General features: G+C 36.3%; 1 protein-coding gene across 1 annotated transcript in view; it reads right to left on the bottom strand.

Annotated features, from left to right (window-relative positions):
• Nucleotides 1-22,679, bottom strand: part of LOC137407122 (LIM domain only protein 7-like) — a 98,144-nt gene that overhangs the window by 47,581 nt on the left and 27,884 nt on the right. Inside the window, exons 6-8 of the mRNA XM_068093722.1 lie at nt 12,233-12,438; nt 7,140-7,231; nt 3,792-3,988 (exon numbers count right to left, since the gene is read on the bottom strand). Of these exons, the coding sequence (XP_067949823.1) occupies nt 3,792-3,988; nt 7,140-7,231; nt 12,233-12,438 (495 nt within the window). The remainder of the gene's footprint in view (nt 1-3,791; nt 3,989-7,139; nt 7,232-12,232; nt 12,439-22,679) is intronic.

Here is a 22,679-nt window from a genome sequence, read left to right as displayed (position 1 = left end):
ATATGTTTATATCTCTCTTCCTGCAAAAAGAGAAATGCAATATCGGCCAATATTAGAAGTAAAATGCACTGATATAGATTTTTAGAAAATCTGTACTACGTAGCTATTGTGCTGTAGTCATCCAAACCTATAATTAATTATTGTAATAATCTCATTAGAACCGTTAGAAAAAAATATCATCGTCTTTCCCTTTAGGTTACATACACTGCGTTAGATTTTTAGAAAATCTGTACTACGTAGTCATTGTTCTGTAGTCATCCAAACTTATAATAAATTATTGTAATAATCTCATAAGAACTGTTAAAAAATATCATCGTCATTTCATTTACATATACTTCGTTGGACATCAGTTGGAATACGAAAGTACTCAAATGTGTCGGCAAATGAAATTGAAAATGAAAAAATTGAAATCGACAAGAATGAAATGATTTCTGTACTCCTATGTTAATTGCCGAAACCTTGGGAACAATGCTATAGACTGGTGAAAAGTGCACGTTTTTTTTCGTGATATGCGCAAGACTTTATCGTTCTATTCTCTGTTCTTCGGCGTTTCAATTTCCGGTCTTAAATTTTATTAAACCAAGCTTTTCAAGCGTTTTATGACGATTTTCGTCCTAATAAATCTGTCTATTTATGTATAATCCGATCAGATGGGTTAGTTTTAGGAATTTGCGGTAACCTTTCAAAGGCTTGGTAACATATTTAAATAGGTTTATATGCGTTTTGTATCATTATTATACTTAAACGACTTTACTGAAAAATGTTAAATTTGTTGATAGGATTTCATTGCAAGGGTTTGGTGACAGCCGTTAACGGATAATTTTTCGGGAGTTGTGTGCACATGTGCATTTATCATAAATCTCCCAATCAATCGCTTCACTCTTGTTTGGTCGTGGGATGATGTTCATTCTTAGCGCTTCAACTTAGCCTTATAATTAATATACAACATCAAGGGAAAGCAACCCAAAGTACTAAACATTTAGAATTGTGCTAGAGAAGTCCTAACAACACTTGTAAGATGCTATCACGACATGGCTACTTTAGCTTTCACTGCAATTACAACTCTTAAATGTTTTTGCATGACTAAAAAATGTTAAAGGCAAACCTTAGCGTCGATCAGAAAAACCGGCCCTAATGTTACGAGTATAAAGATTTATCTGTTACAAATATCACATACTCAGTTCTAAGCAGTCATATCACAATTGCAGACCCGTAAATTAAAACAGGTTGTAAAAGCAGTCTACCACATGGTTACGATGTTACTATTTAGAGATGGCTGGTTTTACGCAGAAGAGGGTCTACAGCTACAGATTGAAGGTCTAACAACTGCAGGTAAAAAGAGAATCAAAGGCACAGGTGAAATTTGTAATGTAACATTAAAAGAAGACAGCAAACGCAGAAAGACAATTAACAATAGGAAGGAAACTAGAGAGGGGACAACTACTGTTTGGGATAAGTATATTACACCTCCCTTCATTAGTTTTAGCGGTTCTAGTTAAAAATATCACAGCTGGCAATGATAGAGAGTGTATGAAAGCCCACTGTTGACTGTGAACATTGTTAAATTGCAACTATCAGAGAAACTACATAAATACAAGTCAAGCACATGTAAAACCTCTATATACTGATCACAAGCAAAATTTTCTAACTTGTGATTGAATAAAATACAGAAACATTGATTTTAAAGCCAATCTCGATGCATAACTATAAAAGAAAACTTTGAGATTTGACCAATAGAACAATCTACCGCCTATAACCATTAATAACAACATTTTTTATACACTTTAAACCGATATTATATTAGCTACAGTAGAGTATAAAAGGTACTGCACTTTTCACGATTTGAAACTAACATGCATACGAATTATGAACAATTCATTGATAATGTTAAAAACTAGTTGAATAAAAGTACATTATTAGAAACCTTGTACAGACAGGCATCTGTCAAAGTTATAAGAAATCAAGCATTTATTGCTTCACTTGCTGAAAGTTGAAATTATAAAAATGAAATGGTTTACCTTTAGAAACACAACGCAGTCAGCCCCCACAGCTGACTAAAGACAACAATTAGGGAGCAGCCAAGTACTGTCCAAAGAATTTGATGTTTAATTGTGCAAAACACGAGCTTCGCAAATATTGGTTATAAAATTTTAGAAAATTTGTATAGATTAACGCATCATTGAACCTTTTCCAATGTGTTCAACTATAATCAATGCATCTGACTATGCGGTTGAAACTAACTCAGGTTTTGCACAAAAAACAAGAATAAGGAATGAGAAACTGGAAGTCAGAATATCGTGAGCACAATTTGGACAGCAATTTAAGTGTGGTGAAGATTTATGACATGAAATGCTGTAGAAGTTCCCGCGGCAACAAAATGTACTTCATTCTAGTGTCCAATATAATGCGATTTGCGACACTACGCATTACTCAACAGAGCAGTATGCAAAACAACTCATTGTACTGCATATTGCACTATGTGATGCATGATGTAGTGCATAGTGCACTACACAACATAACACACTACATTTTAGCACACTAGTCACTACTACAAAGTGTATGATGTAGTGCATATCCTAGTGCACTATGTAGTGCATAATGCAATGCTAAGCCTTAATAATGCATTATGCGCTCGTATTTCTTGCTTTATGCAATGATGTTTTCTACACTAGTTCACTACTAGAGAGTGTACCATGTAGTGCATGATGTAGTGCATGACGTAGCGCGATTGGCATAGTAATTAGTCAGACATAATACGCGTGTAGTGCATTATACAGCATTCGTATTAGAATGTGAGCCAGTGGCACACGGTTGAGCAATAGGTGAACCGCACAGCACACAGTGACCCAGAGTATATGAGAGACTAAATAACCAAAAAGGAAGAATGTAATTACTACTACAAGAGATTCACTCAGTCACATACTAACCGATTTCCATGACTCATCCTCCTAGAAATAGTTAGAATAAAGAAGTGTTACCTGATAAATAATGTTGTGTTATATAAAGAAAGGTGTGCGTGGTTAAAAGTGGATGAGTGTCTACATATTGTGCAAAGATAAATAACAAACCGTATCAATGCATTCAGCTTGCTGCAAACAATTTTTTTCATTAATGAGTTGCTTACTCAATGTTACAGGGGTAAACAACTCTTAAAATACATAAACATGCTCGCAATTCACTGATAAAATTTTAATGTAACAATACAAATATAATGAATTAAAAAGGCATAGGATTTAAAAATGGAATTGAAGGAAGTAAAACAAAGAAGGTAAAATACGGAAAGCCACCATCTAAAAGTTAGCAAGACATTAGTCTTCAAGATCTGGTAAAATCTGATTTTATCCAAGCTACTGTGTCTGTTTACAGAATCAGGTGCAAGAAACTACATCCATTGCAAAATGGAATAGAAATAGTTAAAGCTAATTTAAAATGATTTAATATATAGAAAATATTTCAGAGACTATCTGGTTGAAAATCAGTTGAGCAAAGACATGGTGAATATTGTGACACAATCGACTGTTGTTGGCAGTTAACTGATATACCCTCTGGTCATATCTAACAATACTGTCTATGCATAGAATTCTTATACTAGATCTTTTTACGATATGTTACGGATTTTGCCAACCATCAAGTGCCTTTGTATTACACATGTGTTACAAAATTTACTACAGTTCGAAAAAGCAAAAAGCAAATGGTATAGACACAAATTGTAGCAAAAATTATAGACAAATTGTAGTAAAAAGCAAAAGCTATAGACACATCAGAGCGGATACAGAAAAAAGGATACTTACGACTTGCCATTCAACTTCGTCCTTTGTCTCACTTCCTCTTCTCAGCTTCGTGTCTCGCACGAGTTCAAGTTGTTTTTCTGCTGTGAGAGCGAGGTTGATAGCAGGCTTTGAGGCTACAAACTGGAGAGGGTCTATAGCTGGTTGAGTCGAACTCGTGCGCCTCAGACCAATTAGACAGCTCTGTGAACTAGCTCGCTCTAAAATGGTTGAAATGTATAAAAACAAGACTATTATTATGTAGTTTGTAACAGTTCGGCACCCAGGCCAAGTGAATATATATATATATATGTATATATATATATATATTATTGCCAATAAAGTAATATATATTATGTTATAGGCAATAATTTTATTCCAAACAGAACTGTTTTCCAGATTATGCCTACAAGAATCATACGATTAAAAAAAGACAGTTAGCCAACAATATCAGATAAATGGTCTATCATATAGCGTCTAAAATACTTTTCTTGGTAAAGAGACTGGATATTAAGAAGAAAACTGCTAAAGGAGCTAGCAATAGGTTCAAAATAATTGTTACAGGTTGTATGCATGTTCATATAATGTGATTGAAATGATGTCTAGGGTTTGAAAGTAAATTTTTTGAAAGACTGCTTCACGCATGAATCTAATTTAATCTTGTGCTGAATAGCAAAGAAGCCTGCAGCTCTTCATTCACATGTTCTGCAGTCACTCACTAAATATTAAAACCGTTGAAAAGGCAAAATAACTGATAGTTAAATAGTGCTGTTTTTCATCTAAATGATGATATTTTGGGTAATAAGTCTCAGTTAATTACATTCTCATAACCCTGCAGTCTAGTGCAACTAATTTTTTCGTCATGAGTCTCATTCATACACCACGGTTAAACCACCTCATACAATGACTACAGCTAGCGTCTGTATTAATCAGAGTTTATGCAACAGACAGGTGTGCACAACTCTTCAAACATTCTTTTAGACATTCATCTGAGCAAATTCATAAATTTGTGTTTAATAAAAACCCCCGTGTTAAAACCTAGCGGTTACGTGTACTACTATGCTCTACCGCCTGCTACCGTATTTCTGAGAAGACAACTCCTGCTGAAAATATAAGCTGCTTATTGTTTAAACACACTGTTGAACTCAAAAACAATAAAACGCCTCTGTTATTACACTCAGTGTAGCTTTCATTTAAAGCCATTTAGAGAATTGCAAGAGAAAGGAAAGCTTTATTTCGATTCTTACACTGGTAATGGTTGTAGATTTATAGAACTTGGATTTGTATTTTTTGTCTGACGAATATATTGACATGTGGTTATGGCTCTGGGGTAGAGCAGTTTTTGAAATGCCGCTTCCATGTTTCAGCACAATGTTGGAAAACTATATTTGCCAAAAACAGCAAGTTAAGACTTTATGCCCTTTTTGACATCCCGTAGCAGGGCTTGAACCGGTGACCTACCGGACTGTTAACCAAAACACCACAATTGCTGACTTCCAGGCTTCAGTTGGAGCGAACCGCCAACTGGTAACATGTTTAGGCAATCAAAAATGCATAGCAAACATAAAAGAAGGCCACTTTCACAAGCCCTACAGAATGGCTGTGATGTATCTAGCTAAGACAAACACATATCTTACACACACACTGGCTATCAGCAATGAAGTCGGGCTGACTGCGAGCGATAAAGAGACTTTTAACAGTAATGTTTGCTCTTGAGATTAATTCAAGCGCGTAGGTGAAAGAATGTAAAAAATGAGGTTTGAAAATTTGAAGAATCATCGTTCCCCGAGTAGTCAAGAGGTGGCAAGGAGTTAGAATGTCACGCGAAACTATAATATGGGATAGAGATGAAGGTCAAGGCTGAGAGAAGTCAAGAAAAACTTGAAAGATAGTAAATGAGAGGGTAAAAAGCAAAACCAACACAGGAATGTCTGTTTGCGCTTAAAGAAATTATAATACCACTACAAGTATGAGCACGACATAAAAAAGAGAAATCGTCATAGAGATAGAGCTACACGAGACAAACGCCGCACCCTGCATGCCAAACAACCACGAGCAAACGATATAATGGTCTAGTGGCTCTAGTCCATCTAACATTGTCAATCAGATCACAAGCGTAGGAGAAGCTCAGCAACCAATCTTACCGAAACCATTTTTCCTCGGTTTGTGTTTTTTCGCTGAACAACAATGTAAAGTGCGATCATCAAATGATAATTAAGTATAATATAGTATAATAATACAATATAATATGGAGCTAGCAAGATTTGCAGTTAAGGAATACTTGGATATGAGTCATAAAATTTTTGCATAATATATAGGCTAAGGGATGCCATAATTATGTACAGAAACTGTTATTGTTTTACAATTAGTTTCCATGCTTGTAATAGGTTCGGAGTTGTCCTCTGCTGACGAATGCAAACTACCATTTCAACGAATCAGAGTTGCACTATATAGATCTTTCCAAGATTCTCGATGTATCTCTCAGAACAAAACTTGCTAGAGTGGACATGCTTTCAAGTCACTCTCACCTTTCAATTCATACACAGTCAACTAGTCACGCTAACTTTGTTTATCTCCACTGGGAAGACCTTTGCCTAGTATTCTCAACTCGAATCCATCAGCTGTGAGCGCTTCTATGACATCAAATGGTACTCTCACAACGAATGCTTTTGCACATACTTAGTGGAGCGAAATGGCGTCGAATGTGTTCGTGTATAGTTTCTACGATTCAAAGTGGAAATAACTCCGAACCCATTCGAAGCATGGAATCACATGGTTTAATACTCCTGGCGCTCCATCCAACTACAGTAAAACCCTTTAAGTAGATTTTATCAAGGATCACATGACATTTTTATTACTTGCGAGTGATGTTGATGTCTGAGCTGATCCAACTGCCAGGATGTTTCAAACTAAAATCCACAAAATTTCACCGCGATTACAACACTCATAAGAAAAATATGGCCCGAAATGACATCACTAGCCGGTATCATTGCTACAGTTAATACCGACTATTGCGGTCTCTATTGTGTTACGCGTGCGTCTCTATTCTGTCAGTCTCTTTGCAAATATAGACGTCCTAAAGACACTTTCACTTGATCTGCGTGTTTTAACAGCGATCAAGTTTTATCAATTTTAATCTTGAAACTCCTGGCAGTCGAATCACCTCAAACATCAAAAACAATCACAAGTGATAGAAAAATACCGATACTTTCTGATAAAATATATTAAAACTTGTGTAAGTTCTTCGTTAAGTAGAGGTTTAATTGTACTAGAAATAACCGAGTGATTTACAATAGTATCTTACTCCAGAATTTGTGCTCCAGAAATTTCAAACACAAATTTTAAAAAATAAGCACTAGCCCAAAATCTTACCATAATCATCCAGAGAGTCGGAGGAGGAATACCGCCCTTCCCTCCTGTCCATGACTGAACGCCTGTTCATCTCGTCTGTCGAGTCTCGGGAACTATAAAAAATTCATTATTCTATTATAGAGTAGACATCTTGAGTAGTTGAGATCTGAGGCTATGCATAGCCTCAAGTAAATTACGATGTTCAGAAAGTGGTGATAAAAGGTAAAACAAAAGCAGTATGTCTTCTGAAAAAACTGAGCATTAACAGGAGAAGATAATAACAGAATAGTTACGAGTTTTATAGAAGAAATTTAGTCCCTTTCTCTTCTAAATTTTTTAAATCCATTCTTCAGAATGCTGATTAAGAGAGCTTTCTAGGGAGCTGTATATCTAGGGTATATTTGAGGCATACCTATAACGGTTTGAAGAGATTTATGGTAGTTTTGCCTTGATTGGGTACCCAAGTAAATAAAAACAGCAACAAAAACTGTAGCCCCAAATATTTATAAACATTCTATGTTTTAACCAAAAATACAGAAAGCTTGCCTTAGGCATGCTGAAAATGTTTTTTTTTGTATTCATTCAAGTGTAAACGATAGACTAATGATTCCCATGTTGTCACATATTTATGAAAGTAGCGTGTAGCAGACAACTCCAAGTTTATGGATAAACAAAGGATCCATGATAAGGTTTTAATGTTTTTTCATGCGCAGTTTTTAGGGCACTTGCAGCAAATCCAACACGGAGCCTATGTTTATCGCTTCCATTGTCTTAGTTTATTTACTATAAAGTGATAATTAGACTAAAGACCAAAAGAACATGAATATGACCTAACATCAATCTATACACTACTGATACAAAATCTGTGGCAAATTACAAAAGTTGAATCGTTCTGTTTGCATAGATACGTCTAGGATTGGATGTTAATCAGGCTCTCAAGGGTTACTAAAAGACAATACCAGTCTTCCAGAAGGTAGGTTTTAGCTAAACACTGTTCTTGAAGACGCAGTATTCATCGCAGAGACGCAGAGACATCTGATGGTATTCACATTGATGATGAAATATAATAAACCAAACGATAGGCAGTGACGAAAAAATACTTTTAAAATTACCCTTGATGTGTGTAAAATAGTTATTGGCTGAAGAAATGCCCAAAGCTTCAAAACTGACAGCAAATCTTCACAATTTTTATACTTGTTTTTTTCTTGTCTATAAATAGAATTTTATAACTGAAGCTATTTCCAGTTTAAATTCAAGGCTAAACAACTACAAGTATCACAATTACATGACCCCGTTTGGCGCACTAAAATATATGTAAATGCTACAGGCCTTGTACACTTTTTGCAACTGAGATTTTATCATAAATGACTAACCAAATCTAGTTCACGTGGATAACCTGTTTAAACTTGTTAGAGATAGATATTTGGGCACAAAATTAGATTTTTTGCATTAAGGAAATTTTGCCACCAACTTAACCAAGTTACTGTTACTATTTTACATTAGCGCCCAAAAAACAAATTTAAATTCTGAAATTTTGCATTCGGTGAATTTTCCCACTCATAGGAGACAAAGTACATTTACTCAACTTATCACGCCTTGCCCGAGAATTGCCTCAACTATAATTACAAACTTATGAGAGAAAATAACTCGTTTATCTTTTAACCTAGACCAGATCAAAGCCGCCATACATTCTTAACATAAGATTATCACATACTCATGTAACATGCCTGATATGGATAGACAAATTTGTATGTTGACATTTGCTCAAAATAGACTTGATAAAGTGGTCAATCAATTTCGGACTCTCACCCACGAAGGTACAGATACTAGCAACACTAAACAATAATAAAATAATGTTCAAGGAGATTGGAAATGCAAGCAAAACATTACCCTGACATAGAAACTGTATGTAAAACGTGACCAAAACACCTAAAAATGTATACAGTGTCAACTGGGAAACCACAATACTTCTGCAGCCTTTTCAGAAAAAGGTAACACTATCACCAGCTATGATCTGTGAGCTACAATATAGTGTCTTCACAAGCTGAAATTTTCAGTGAGAAAATGCTTTATTTACCAATCTTTAGGCAAGCTACCCTTTTCGCTATTTGCTATTCTCATTGACGAGACATCGGGAAAATGTCTCATTTTCCCGATGTCTCGTCTGTCTCGTTGATGTCTTTACTAGCTAGTGTCCTCTTGACGAGATAGCACCTTTACCATCCACTGTTCCCTTGACGAGACACCACTTTTACTAGCTCCTGTTCCCTTGACGAGACAACACATTCACTAGCTCCTGTTCCCTTGACGAGACACAATTTTCAATAGTTGCTATTCTCTTGGCGAAACACCACCTTCACTAGCTGCTATTCCCATAACAAGACACCACCTTCATTAGCTGTCATTCCCTTAATGGGACCATGCTCACTAGTACCTTTTCCTTGACTAGACATCTCCACTAGCTGCTATTCCCTTGACAAGATGCCACTTTTACTACCTGCCATTCCCTCAACAATATGCAACATTCATGAGTTGCTATTCCCATAACAAGACACCACCTTCACTAGCTTCTACTCCCATAACGAGATACAATCAACACTAGCTGCAATCCCGTGACGTCGCCTTCCCTAGCTGCCATTCTCTTAACAAGATGCTGCTCTACCTAGTCATTATTCTCATAACGAGAAACCACCTTCACTAGCTGCCATTCCAATAACAAGATAACACCTTCACTAGCTGCCATTCCCACACCGAGACACCCCTTCACTAGATGCCATCCCTTAATGAGACTACATTCACTAAGTGCTTGACTAGACACTACCTTCAGAAGCAGCCATTCTCTTGATGAGACACTACCTTTACTAGCGGCCATTCCCCTGATGAAACACCAACTTTTTCAGCTGCCCTTTTTTGATGGAAAACCATCTTCACTAGCTGCCATCCCTTAATGAGACCACAATCACTTAATTGCTATTCCCTTGACTAAACAACACCTTCACAAGCAACCATTCTTTTGATGAGACACGACCTTCACTAGCTGACCTTCACTAGCTGCCATTCCCCTGATGAAGCGCCATCCTTTCCAGCTGCCCTTTTTTGAAGAAAAACCACATTCGCTAGCTGCCATTCCCTTAACAAGATGCTGCCTTCACTAGCCATTTCCAAAATGGGACACCACCTTCACTACCTTCCATTCCCTGGATGAGACACCACCTTCACTACCTTCCATTCCCTGGATGAGACACCAACTTCACTACCTTCCATTCCCTGGATGAGACACCACCTTCACTACCTTCCATTCCCTGGATGAGACACCACCTTCACTACCCTCCATTCCCTAGATGAGACACCACCTTCACTAGCTGCCATTCACGTGACAAGACACAAGCTTCACTAGCTGCCATTCTCTAAATGACACAGGAGCTTCACTCGCTGCCATTTCCTAGATGGCACACCACCTTTACTATCTGCCACTTTTTACATGAGATACCATTTTCGCTAGCCTCTGTTCTCTAAATGTGACACCACCTTCGCTAGCTGCTGCTAGGACTTACCCTATGTTCAAGATCCAAAGCTTCTAGCATAAAATGACCATAACATGTTAGCTACATTCCACCGAGTGCAAATCCACTGCTGCGTACTAGACCATAAATGATATTCATAATTGAAAAAATGGTTGTGCTTCTGCTAAAGACATTGCCAATGCAAATAAAGAGTGATATAGAACCCTGAATGTAAGCATTACCATAGACTGGTAAATTTGTCTTTGTGTATTGTTTCTTGCAAGACTTATGACTACAAAATACCGTGAAGGAATTTTACTCAGGCAAAAGTCAGTTCATTAAAATATGCAAACACAATCGCTCAAGCAAGAAAGCGACAAAGAGTAACACAAAAGTCTCTGTTTACATCTATTGAAGCGAGAAGTTAAATATCGACATAATGAAAAGATTATATAATGCCTAGCGAGGTTACAGGCAGTGTTTGTGTAGTTTAGAAAGCTTGCAAGCAGCCTTGCCAGCGAGCAGCCTTGCCAGCGCTGACTGACTAAGGAACAAGTTCATTTTAGAACAACTCCCTTACATAGAAAACAAAAAATAGTTTGCACTAACTAACTCAGATGTGGAATAAGGTTTTTAAGGTAAAAAACCTTAATGATTAAGTTTTTAAAAACCTTAATCATTAAGGTTTTAAAAAAACATTAATGATTAAGGTTTTTGGCCACTATTTTTCAAATATCAATTTTGGTGCTGGTAATATTTGATACTGTCGGATATATCCAGGCATTTTTGATGGAAATGAGATGTCTGCCCAATTTTTCTTTTGAAAATGGAATTACTTGCATGACAGGAAAATATATATTTACAAAGTTGTATACAAAAGACCATTGTTCCATGATAGCTGGCACGATGGAATACTAAGACCATGATCTATAAACATATAGCCAAGTATTAGTTTCGTTATTGTATCACAACTTTTCAATAACAACCCTTTATATAGCTTTACATAGCTTTGAACAACTCAAGCTTTCAACTAAAACAACCAGAAATAAAAAAACAAATTCAATGTATGCTGTTGTTTAGCAGGTGTCAGTGTCCATGGTTACCAGCTACAGCTAGTATCCATGATTACCAGCTACTAGTGTCCTTGGTTACCAGCTAATAGTGTCCTTGGTTACCAGCTACTAGTATCCTAGGTTACCAGCTACTAGTGCCCTTGGTTACCAGCTACCAGTGTCCTTGGCTACCAGATCCTATCATTCATGGTTACAATATGTGAAAAGCAAGCATCCATTTCCATTGTCTGCAAGGTATTTGACAAGTACTGATGTAGCTAGTCATTTGATATTTGCCAACAAGACGCCTCACCCAATATTCAGAGGAAGTAAAATTGAGACAGCGGCTCAATTGACTCTATAAAAGTTTCTGCAACAAATCGATCCATAAAGGTTTTGATTTCTGAGCGATTTATCATTAGGCTCGCAGCGCTTATAATAACTAAAGTATTTCATGAACACTTCGAACATTATCATTGTTGAGCTTTTCTCCTCAACTAACAAGACCGATAGTTAACGACCAACTCTAGACATTCCACGAGACAATCCTTCATCTTACCTGGTAACAGAATGTCTGTAGTGAAGAGACTCGGGCTCTGTCCAGTCACTGCTGCTGGAGTGCTGATGTTGGTGAAAAACAGGAGAGTTGAATGAGACACCAAGAGACTTGGCATTCACCAAGGCAGTGAAGTTGGTGAAGTCTAATTCAGGACCAGTGTAAAATCCCTGGACTTGTCTAGCGAGCCAGAATACAGCAATGGCAACCTGGGAACAACAAGTATTTTAACAAAACTCATCAATGAAAAAAGTGGTCATCTACACAAGCCGATGTTCTTTTCATAAGCTCTATATGCACTTGTTACTTACAATAACATTTACGCTGGCAATTCATTGACCACCCAAGTTATCAATTGGTAGGTTAATTTGATCGTTTTTTGTTCTGGTAGTCAAAAAAGAGCTACCATTATAGCCGATTTATTGCTTCCAGAAGCCTTTTCATAACACGAAAATAGCTCTTAACTGGTATAGTTAACCGGAAGCAATGTCAACCAACATGCTGAATGTCAATGTACGCAAAAAACTTGGTGCCCGCATCAGCAACAAAAATTACCCACATAACAGAGATAAGAATTACAAGTTTGTTAGTCTTTTGTTCAAATTAGCTAATTGTTATTTTTCATTTGAAATGAGACTCTTACCATGATGGCAATTGTTTGCATTGTACCTAAAAAGACTTACAGAAACAGGATCCAAAATAATTCATCAAGTCTATTATAAAATGTCAGACTACTAAGATGTTGAAGATTGTCTCCTGAAAAGGCGTAAAATAAAATTCATAGATAGAACTTTGGGTACAATTTTCTTTGTAATTATTGTCTGCATTCTTAGATAACTATTCAAAGTCTCATATTAGAACATTGTTTAGTATATGCTCTTTAAAAATTATCTATGTTAGTTGTGTGAGATTAGGTCCAACGTATAATCCTCCAGACTACATGAGTAGTTCAAATCATCAGTTCTTAGACCGGAAGATCTAGCTCTCAATCACGAAAGAGTTTCATAAATGTTCAAGTACTGTTTCATGTTAAACAGTACTTGAAAATGTGAATGCTTGAATGGATAGTCCAATGCAAATCATCATCTATTCATTTATGGCAAGCTTGTCTAATTTGAGAGTTGCCTTCTACATCCTTAGGAAAAACAAGAGTGTTACGCATCATACTTGTTAAAAACCCTGAACTTACAATAGCAGACATTGATTGCTAGTAGATTTTCCCATAGTCCTTGTAGAAGAGTCATATAAATTATTGACGTAAGAATTAGTTTTCAAGTGTATTGAGGAAATTTGATAGGCGGAGAAGGGAGTTACTATAAGAACACTCAATGATTAAAAACATGGATAGATTTCTAATTGAAAAGTTACCAGTGTCCCTACATAAAGCTCATGTAATAGCTAAATGCTATAGAATTTCAACATCCTTACAAAGTTGAATAAATGATTGAACTTTTCAAAGTTTATCCAGCTTTTGAAAATTTGTTATATCAGTCTCACTGGCCAAATGGATATTATAAAACAAGACAAAGAAAGATGAAAACAACTGTTAAGGAAGCTACATCAGATAAAGAAAATTGAAACTCGATTAAAAAGATGGAGAAGAAAAGGAAAAAGAAGTATATAGGAGCATAAACAAAGAAAGTATCTCCCTAAACAAACTATGGTATTATATCTTTTATAAGGCATTCCTTTGGGACATTTAGCATTGCTGTATCAGAGCATACTGTGAACTAAGTAGTGTGATTGCAAAAGTAGGAGCGGCCGATGCTGCAACTTGTATTCATGCTTGTAGCAAAAAGTACAAACCTAGCTAGAGTCACTGCTATCGATGCGATAAAGAAGTCATTGGCTAAAAACATGCCCAAATCTTCAAAACTAACAACTTATCTTCACAACGTTTTATACTTGTTTCTTCTCCTGTCTATAAATAGAATTTTACAATTAAAGCTGTTTCTAGTCTAAATTCAAGGCTAATCCACTGCCGATATCACAATTACATGACCCTCATTTGGCATTCTAAAATATATGGAAATGCTACAGGCCTTGTATAACTTTTACAACTGAGATTTTACCGTAAATGACTAACCACATCTAGTTCACAAGGAGAACCTGTTTAAACCTGTCAGAGATAGATATTTAGGTACAAAAATTAGATTTTTTGCATTAAGGAAATTTTGCTAGCAATCTAACCAAGTTACTGTTACTATTTTACATTAGCGCCCCAAACGCATGCATAAAATTCTGTGGCAGTGTCTAATTGTCAAATTTAAAGAGAGCAACTGTAGTGCTTTAAAACATACCCAATGTTATGAATAAATTGCAACCAAACTAGTTTGTTTCTCTTCATATTTAAACAAATCATGTACCATTGCAACACAGCAAAACATTTCAGCTTTCTGTAGCTCAAGGAACGTTATTGGCAATAAGTTGCCACTACTACGCTAACATGTTGTACTGGCAGCACCTATTATGCGCTGCCAGCACAAAACAGGTGATTAGCTTGTAAATCTATTGACTAGAAGTTAGTCTTACCAGCAGCAAGCAGCGATAATATCCTGAGTCAGAGACCACAGGCAAGTAGAGTAGACCGAGTGAGGTAGAGAAGAAAAATCGCTTAGCCAAGCAGTCGAAGCTCTACTACTTGAGGCAAACAAAAAGGCAAATATCGTCGTCTCGCGCATAGAATTTCAAGTGCCCACTTTTTACACTGTTTGCCCATTACGCAGTATTATGACTGAACAAACAATGTAACTATAGATAGCGCAACGCATTAGCTTTACTTTGACTCTTTGCACAATGTACTTTCATTACAGATTACATAGACTAAGGTCCAACATCTATTCATCTTCTACGCTTGCTATAATTATATCAGCCTGAAAAGTTTTTCAATTATAGTCTAAGGGCAAACCGGTATCGACTTCTGATTGCAAGCTACCATGCACAAACTGAGCAAATATATCTGCGAAACAAATAGCTATAATTTCTTATTGACTCAGAAAAGGGGTGGTGATGTTGAATGCCCCCAGCAAACGACTTGAAAACAAAAAACCATGACTAGGAATGTTGGAGGGGAGGGGAGACCTGAGAGCAAGTAATGAAGCTGGAATGTGCGGAAGATAGAAATTATCGACACTCTGTCCACAAAGCGACAAGTGCTGCAGGTACTTGCCAATGGCAGTGGCACTTGTCACTGTGCCTAACGCGCCTAGTTAGCCGCCTCAGAGAAAATTGGCCAGCTTAACTTACTGGATAGCTATATTTAGAACAATATTTAGGAGTAATTTATGTACTAGCCACACAAAACTAACCTGTACAGTGAAAAGGTCCGGCCACACGTAACGAATTATTCGTTCAATCTGACCGAATTCACGAATTTCACAGAATTCACAGATTTATTCGGCAGAATATCACAGAATCGTCTGAGCTGTGCATGCACACCGAATTCGTCAACGAAACGCTTTTAATTGGCTTACCAATTTTTTTAGCGAGCACGATTCTAGTAGCTTTGACAAGTGGTATAGTCCAAGACATGTACGACGACACACAATAAAAGTATCACCGCGATATGACTATATACTTACGATGTAACTGCCTATATGCGCTATTGTTGGTTCTCTCTCGTTGGTTCACCATGGCAGAAACTTCTCATCGTGAATCCAGTATTTCCTTTTAGATGTTTTAGAAGCTGTAAGTTGTTTCTTTTTCAATAATAATTTTTTTTTATGCAGCAAAAGCTCCGTCCGAAAAACAGTCGCTATCTCTAGCGCGTATAGGCAGTTGCATCATATGTATAAAGTCATATCGCGGTGATACTTTTATTGTCTGTTGTCGTACATGTCTTGGACTATACCACTTGTCAAAGCTACTAGAATCGTGCTCGCTAAAAAAATTGGTAAGCCAATTAAAAGCGTTTTGTTGACGAATTCAGTGTGCACGCAGAGCTCAGACGATTCTGTGATATTCTGCCGAATAAATCTGTGAATTCTGTGAAATTCGTGAATTCGGTCAGATTGAACGAATAATTCGTTACGTGTGGCCGGACCTAAACTGTATGTAGCAGGGTGTATGTAGCAAATGAAAAGCATGATGGTTCGAGGTAGGACATGTTTTGGTGGAGTGACACAGGACATTGGAAGAAAAACAATCCAAAAATCGGATTACCCAGCCAAGTCCTGCAGTTAAGAACTATAACAGCAACATTGTGAGCTGACTTGAGTGAAGCTATTGCAGCAGATGTAGATTTTTGGCTCGAATGCGCGCACAAAATCGTTTGGCATATACTTTTCATTAGTGCCAGCACTCAGGCCAGTATATCTGTGTTTGTAACTTGACATTTTTACATTACTCACACTTCATCGGTTAGTATTGTCATTCATGACATACTCTATTCATTTTTAAAAGATACAGATTATAAAATGATAATTGGACAACAGAAATGAACGACATACCACCAGAGTATGTGTTAGTAAAATCTAGTGCGCAATGAAATATCATGAAGACCTCAATACGCGTGATCATCCCATTGATTTTTGCTACAGTGGAGCTCTGACAACGCGGAAAACAAAGCTGCATGGATATCAGTTATAAAGCCTAAACCGTAAAACAGTCATTGTCGAAATGACCGACTGCAAGAGAGAGTTGCTCTGAAATGTCGCTTTTTAGCCATGACTGACCTTGAAACCCTGTTGCAAATAGCAAACAAATGGTAAACAGAAAGTGACCACTAGCTTGAAGTGGCTACTCCAGATGTTATGTAATTCAAAGGTGAACAGCTTATCTGCTATGCAAATTAGGAGTTACAAGTCTATCCAACCAACTAATGTGAAGCCCAAACATGCTTCTTCTAATGTAGCTAATTGAAGAGTTGAACTATCAGATAAGTACTTGAATACACTATAAAATCCAATAAAGACATGCAATCAGTTGTTGACCTCCGACAATCTGTACCGGAATTTATCTGAGCTGAACAAAAAATTTTTTAGGAAGACTGAAGTCTTGAAAATCAGTGTAGAAACACCAATAAACGGTGTTCTATGTCTGTAAGAACAATATGTGTCTTCATGACATGAGATGGTAGAGACGAGTTTCTCCAGTGATGTCAGAGTGCTATGTCCTCTTTCGCCAAAACGGACAATCTCATTGTAATTAGTAATTACTATACATATGCAATGAGTTGCTATATTTAGTTTTAGCATAAATATTTAGTTTTCTTTACGTATTAAATTATTTCTGCTTAGTATTTTTATTTGTACACATAAAATGTTTATGAAATATATGAGGATGGAAACCAGTATAGCAAGATTCACTTGCATTTGGCCAAGTGGAATATGCGTCATCAAGCGATAAACAACTTATATCTGCCATCTTTCGAATGCTTGTGAATGCAGCACTCTGTGTATTTATATTTCGACTAATTTATCTTCAACTGGTTTTTCTAATCGCAATTTTTAAACCTTTTTTGTTCAGATATACAGAGGGCCCTAAACTTACAACATTGATCCGTTCTTAAGACATGGTGTAACCTGAATTTTAGTGTAAGCTGGAACATCATAAATAAATTACTTTATGTGTACTGTACTATAATAAAACTCAACAAATAGTATAAAAAGCGATCGAAAAACATAAATGCAGTAAAATTAAAACAATTTCTTGCCACATGAATTGCTGTAAATTTTAATGAAATACGGAAGAGGAGTAGAAGAGCTGTAAGGTCAAAAATTAAAAGAAAGAAATAATCATATATTTAAAAAAGAGATAGAACCTGTGTATTTAACCAAAACGTCGCATCACTGGAAACTGAGTGACGCAACCACAACAAAGCATACTCATTCGCTGAGACAGAAACTACGTTAGTTCGCAGTTGTGTACCGTAAGTCGTTATGCTCAAGCCGCGCGGCCTGTCGTTGGGCGCGGCTTCTGGTTCAAGGTCATAAGCCGCGGCTAAAGCCATGTTTTTAAAACTTACGTGGGGCTCAGGGCGGCTTCTCGATAAATGCGGTCTCTGCTCAGTTCCGCGCTATAACCATAGAATCGCAGTCATGATACACTTTCATGTACGGGTTTTGGCGACCTACTCATTTATTTTCAAGGTCATGTTATTGGAATACTTTAGAATAAAGAAGAGTTTATCGCTCATGTTTAACTCACCACAGCCATAGGTAATTAACACCTTTTCATTCTTGACCGGCATCTTTCCATAAACGTTAAGCCCTCTAACAGTGCAATAAAAATCTAGCTGAGACATGGCAAATAAGTTATTGATGCAAGGGTTTAGGAATTTTAATTCAAACTTGGAAGTAAAAGAAAATTCTTTTCACGTGTGCTGATGTAGCCTGGTTTTTTATTCAAGAGGATGGGGTATAGCAAAACCCGTCTTAACACTCGCACTCCCGAAGGGTGTCAAGGATGACAAAACCTCAGTCTTTAGCCGCGGTCTGTGGGCATACGCGGCTTGTTGGAGGATTATTTTTTCTTTCGTGAGACATCTGTTTTTGAGCACAAGCCGCGCGGCTTGAGCATGAGGACTTACAGTACATCGCTTACAACACAAATTACGTAAGTCGGAACGACGCTTAATATTGTTCGTAATGTAAAAAATTGTAAATCAAGAACGCACTATCTCCTTGTATAGCGTTCCATCATGAGTGACTCAAACCGCGACCCCGAGCCCAAAGCACAATGCATAAGGATTGGGCAGAAAGCAATGAGTCACAGATATGTATCTTATACTTGTATGGCGATAACAATCACTCCGGCCTCACCTGGCGTGGCCGTGCTTACGTGACTCACCAATAAGAATAACTATACAATGACTACGCAAAATATTGGAATAATCTATCTCGAAATATGATAGGAGTGAGAGGCATTGTGGGAAACTCAAATAGAAATGATCTAGGAGTTCAGGTGTGTATGACTAATCTAGAGATAAGCTGTAAGGTATACGATACATGGTCATAAAAAGATGAAAAGTTATGTATGTAGTGAAAAACAGTTAATGACCAGTATAAAAGAAAAGAAATTTCAAAGCATGAAAATGAAACTAAAAAAACGGGAGCGTTATGACTGTCAACAGTGCACGGTAGAAAACAGAAGAAAGATGTTGGCGAAAAGTATATATACTACTTTAGTTGACTATTAGGTATTGGGAGTTAAATTTAAAAATCATTAAAACTTACTGATTGAAAGCAAAAAAACTTAATGATTTATAAAAAAGATTTTAATATGACTATCTGCATTAATAAGCAGCACTCTGTCATTGCGTGTGTCTGTTAGCCTGCGTAACGGTGATACGTTTTCACATTTTAGTCAAACTTCACACATGCCCCGTACCTTCACCAGTCAGTAAAAATATTTGGTTTAAAAGCTCAGATTGGTTCCTAAAAACCAGCCTCTTAAACTCTCAACTGAACTTCTGCACTACAATTAGGTGTAAAAATTCATTTGGATAAAATTGAATATCAATTTTTTTCAAAAATTCAATTTGCATGGAAGTATGCTTGTTATCAGAGAGTAGAAATTGATAGATCAAATTATAGCTAACAGTTGCAAACACATTCAACAATAAATAAGCATTCAACTTTGAAAATTCGTTTTCAAAAACGCTTGTTATAATATGAAAACTGCTCACAATATACCTATAGACCTAAATAACTGCTCACTATTAATATACATACAGACCTAAATAACTGCACACAATATACCTATAGACCTAAATAACTGCACACAATATACCTATAGACCTAAATAACTGCTCACAATATACCTATAGACCTAAATAACTGCTCACTATTAATATACATATAGACCTAAATAACTGCTCACAATATACCTTTAGACCTAAATAACTGCTCACAATATACCTATAGACTTAAATAACTGCTCACAATATACCAATAGCCGTAAATAACTGCTCATAATGTACCTATATACCTAAATCACTTTGGGATGCCAGCTATTAATTCTGTGGACAAGTTGTTTAACATTTTGGAGTTGAGTCATGTACATACAAGTACATCCCCTGATCCTAGACCATATTATAAACTATCCGTGACATAGCAAAATTCCTTTAGAGCTGTATATGATATTAAAGGTCCAAGCTTGTAAAACTCAATGAGAAAAAAATGAAGTAAATCAACTAGAGAAAATAGCTTTATTCACACTCTTTCAGAGTTGCAGATGTTTTAATTGTAGTTGAAGACACATTATGACTGCAGTACACCAAGTCTGATAGAGTGTGTATATTTGTTATGAATAGAAAAAGGTTGTAGTGCAAAGCTCTTGTTGCTGAGGAGAAGACGCTTTCTAGCTTTTTCTATTCTGAAGCTTCATTACCAAGAATTTCAATCGGTCTGTCACTAGAAACTAATATTCCATCAGCATCCATTTTTTATTTTTTGGTCAGCTAAAAGTGGCCTCGATATTTCGGCAATATTTCATGAAATGATAATAATAATAGTAATAATAATAATAGTAGAATCGACTTGAAACGTCAGAATTATACAGTGCACCCCCAAGTTACGATTTACTCTGTTATATGGTTTTTTGCCTTACGATGTGGAACACAATGTTTTTTTGCTCCTGCCAAAGGAAATTTTTAGCAACAACATCAACAAAAAATTTTCTCAAAAATTCAAATTTGGCAGTCGGTATGCTGATTACGTCAAACAACAACGTCTCTCAACGCCTGACAGAGATATGATCCTCTCTCTCTCTCAGTTCTAAGTTATTTGTGAAGTGAAAGTTATAGTGAAAATGAAACCAGAAATAGCTACATAAGTGATAAACTTTTACACCATGACAAAATCCTTTTAGTTTAATAAAATACATACTAAAACTTAGCTTTAGGTGTGTGTTTAGTAAGCTAAATTCACTTGAAGTTAAATGCGACCATTATATTATACGTAGGGAGTTCCTACCTTCAAGACAGACCTATATTCAAGGTATGTCTTCCAAATAGATCTGTCTTGAAGACAGACCTATCTTGAAGGTCTATCTTCCAAATAGATCGTCTTGAAGACAGACCTATCTTGAAGATAGGGCTGATAGGTCTTGAAGATAGGTCTGTAGACAGACCTATCCTACGTCTGTCTTGAAAGTAGAACCTCAAAACGGTACATACTGCACATAGTACATTGTAAGGTTACATTTTATTGCAGACCATAACCACTAAACACACTAAAGTTACTGTAGGTTACTATATTTACTAAGGTTAACATAATATTTTCTAACTAATTTTTAAAAAGTACTGTACTTATAAAAAATGATGAAGTTTCCCCCCCCCCCCCCGGGTATATGCATTAGATAATTACCATGTGTTTGTATGACCCTCTACATGACGTTTTTGCCTTTTGATGCTAACACAGGAACGGATTAATGTCGTACAATGAGGGCTCACTATAATGAAAACTTATTGAGAACAAAGTGAAAAAAATTCGTAATGCTACGTAAACACAAAATAGAAAAAACGATGTTAAACTACACAACTATTCGGGCTCCGGGTTGGGTGAAAAAACAACTATTCGAATAATGTCAAGCCTTTGAGCGTGTTAAACACCTTAAGAAAACACATAGGCCTACTGGGTTAACTAACCACAAGCAATTTGAACTAGATATATAATATTTCATAATAAAGATGCAAGAATTATCATGGTTCGGTTTCGGCTTACACAACTGCACGGTCACTCTAAAGACCATTTACACTAATCTGTCTACAACCTTCATCTCTGGTTTTTGCCTTTCTGCGTAGAGATAAACAGAGGAAGACATTCAAGGCATACAATATGGAATGCAAAAAATATAAGCCGGCTTAAAAGTTTTAAATGCTACTACAAACATTTGTACGATTTTTTTTCAAAACCGGTGAGGGATCGTGAAAAGAAGAGATGAAGAGTCAGGTCATATTTTGAAGAAACAGTCAAAATTATAAAATGAGACTGAAACGTTTTAGAGGAATTTCTCAAAATGGTGGCAGAAACGAGAGCAAAAACATTGAACTTTAGTAATTGATGTGAGAGATGTATGCTGAAGAATTGGTGTAAACCCCTTTACACATATCTTCCATGAGAGGTTTTTATGATTTACCCGATTAGTGAATTAAGGTTAGTAACTTTTAGCAAATCGTTTTGACTGAAGATATACGCTGTTGTTAGATGAAGATATACACTGTTGTTAGATAAAGATATACACTGTTGTTAGATGAAGATATACACTGTAGTTAGATGAATATATACACTGTCGTTAGATGAAGATATACACTGTTGTTAAATGAAGATATACACTGTTGTTAGATGAATATATACACTGTAGTTAGATGAAGATATACACTGTCATTAGATGAAGATATACACTGTTGTTAGATGAAGATATAAACTGTTGTTAGATGAATATATACACTGTAGTTAGATGAAGATATACACTGTTGTTAGATGAAGATATACACTGTTGTTAGGTG

This window comes from Watersipora subatra, chromosome 10 (assembly GCF_963576615.1).
Source record: "Watersipora subatra chromosome 10, tzWatSuba1.1, whole genome shotgun sequence".
Lineage (NCBI taxonomy): Eukaryota > Metazoa > Bryozoa > Gymnolaemata > Cheilostomatida > Watersiporidae > Watersipora > Watersipora subatra.
The sequence above is the reverse complement of the archived record's forward strand: the minus strand, read 5'-3'. Positions and strand labels throughout refer to the sequence as shown.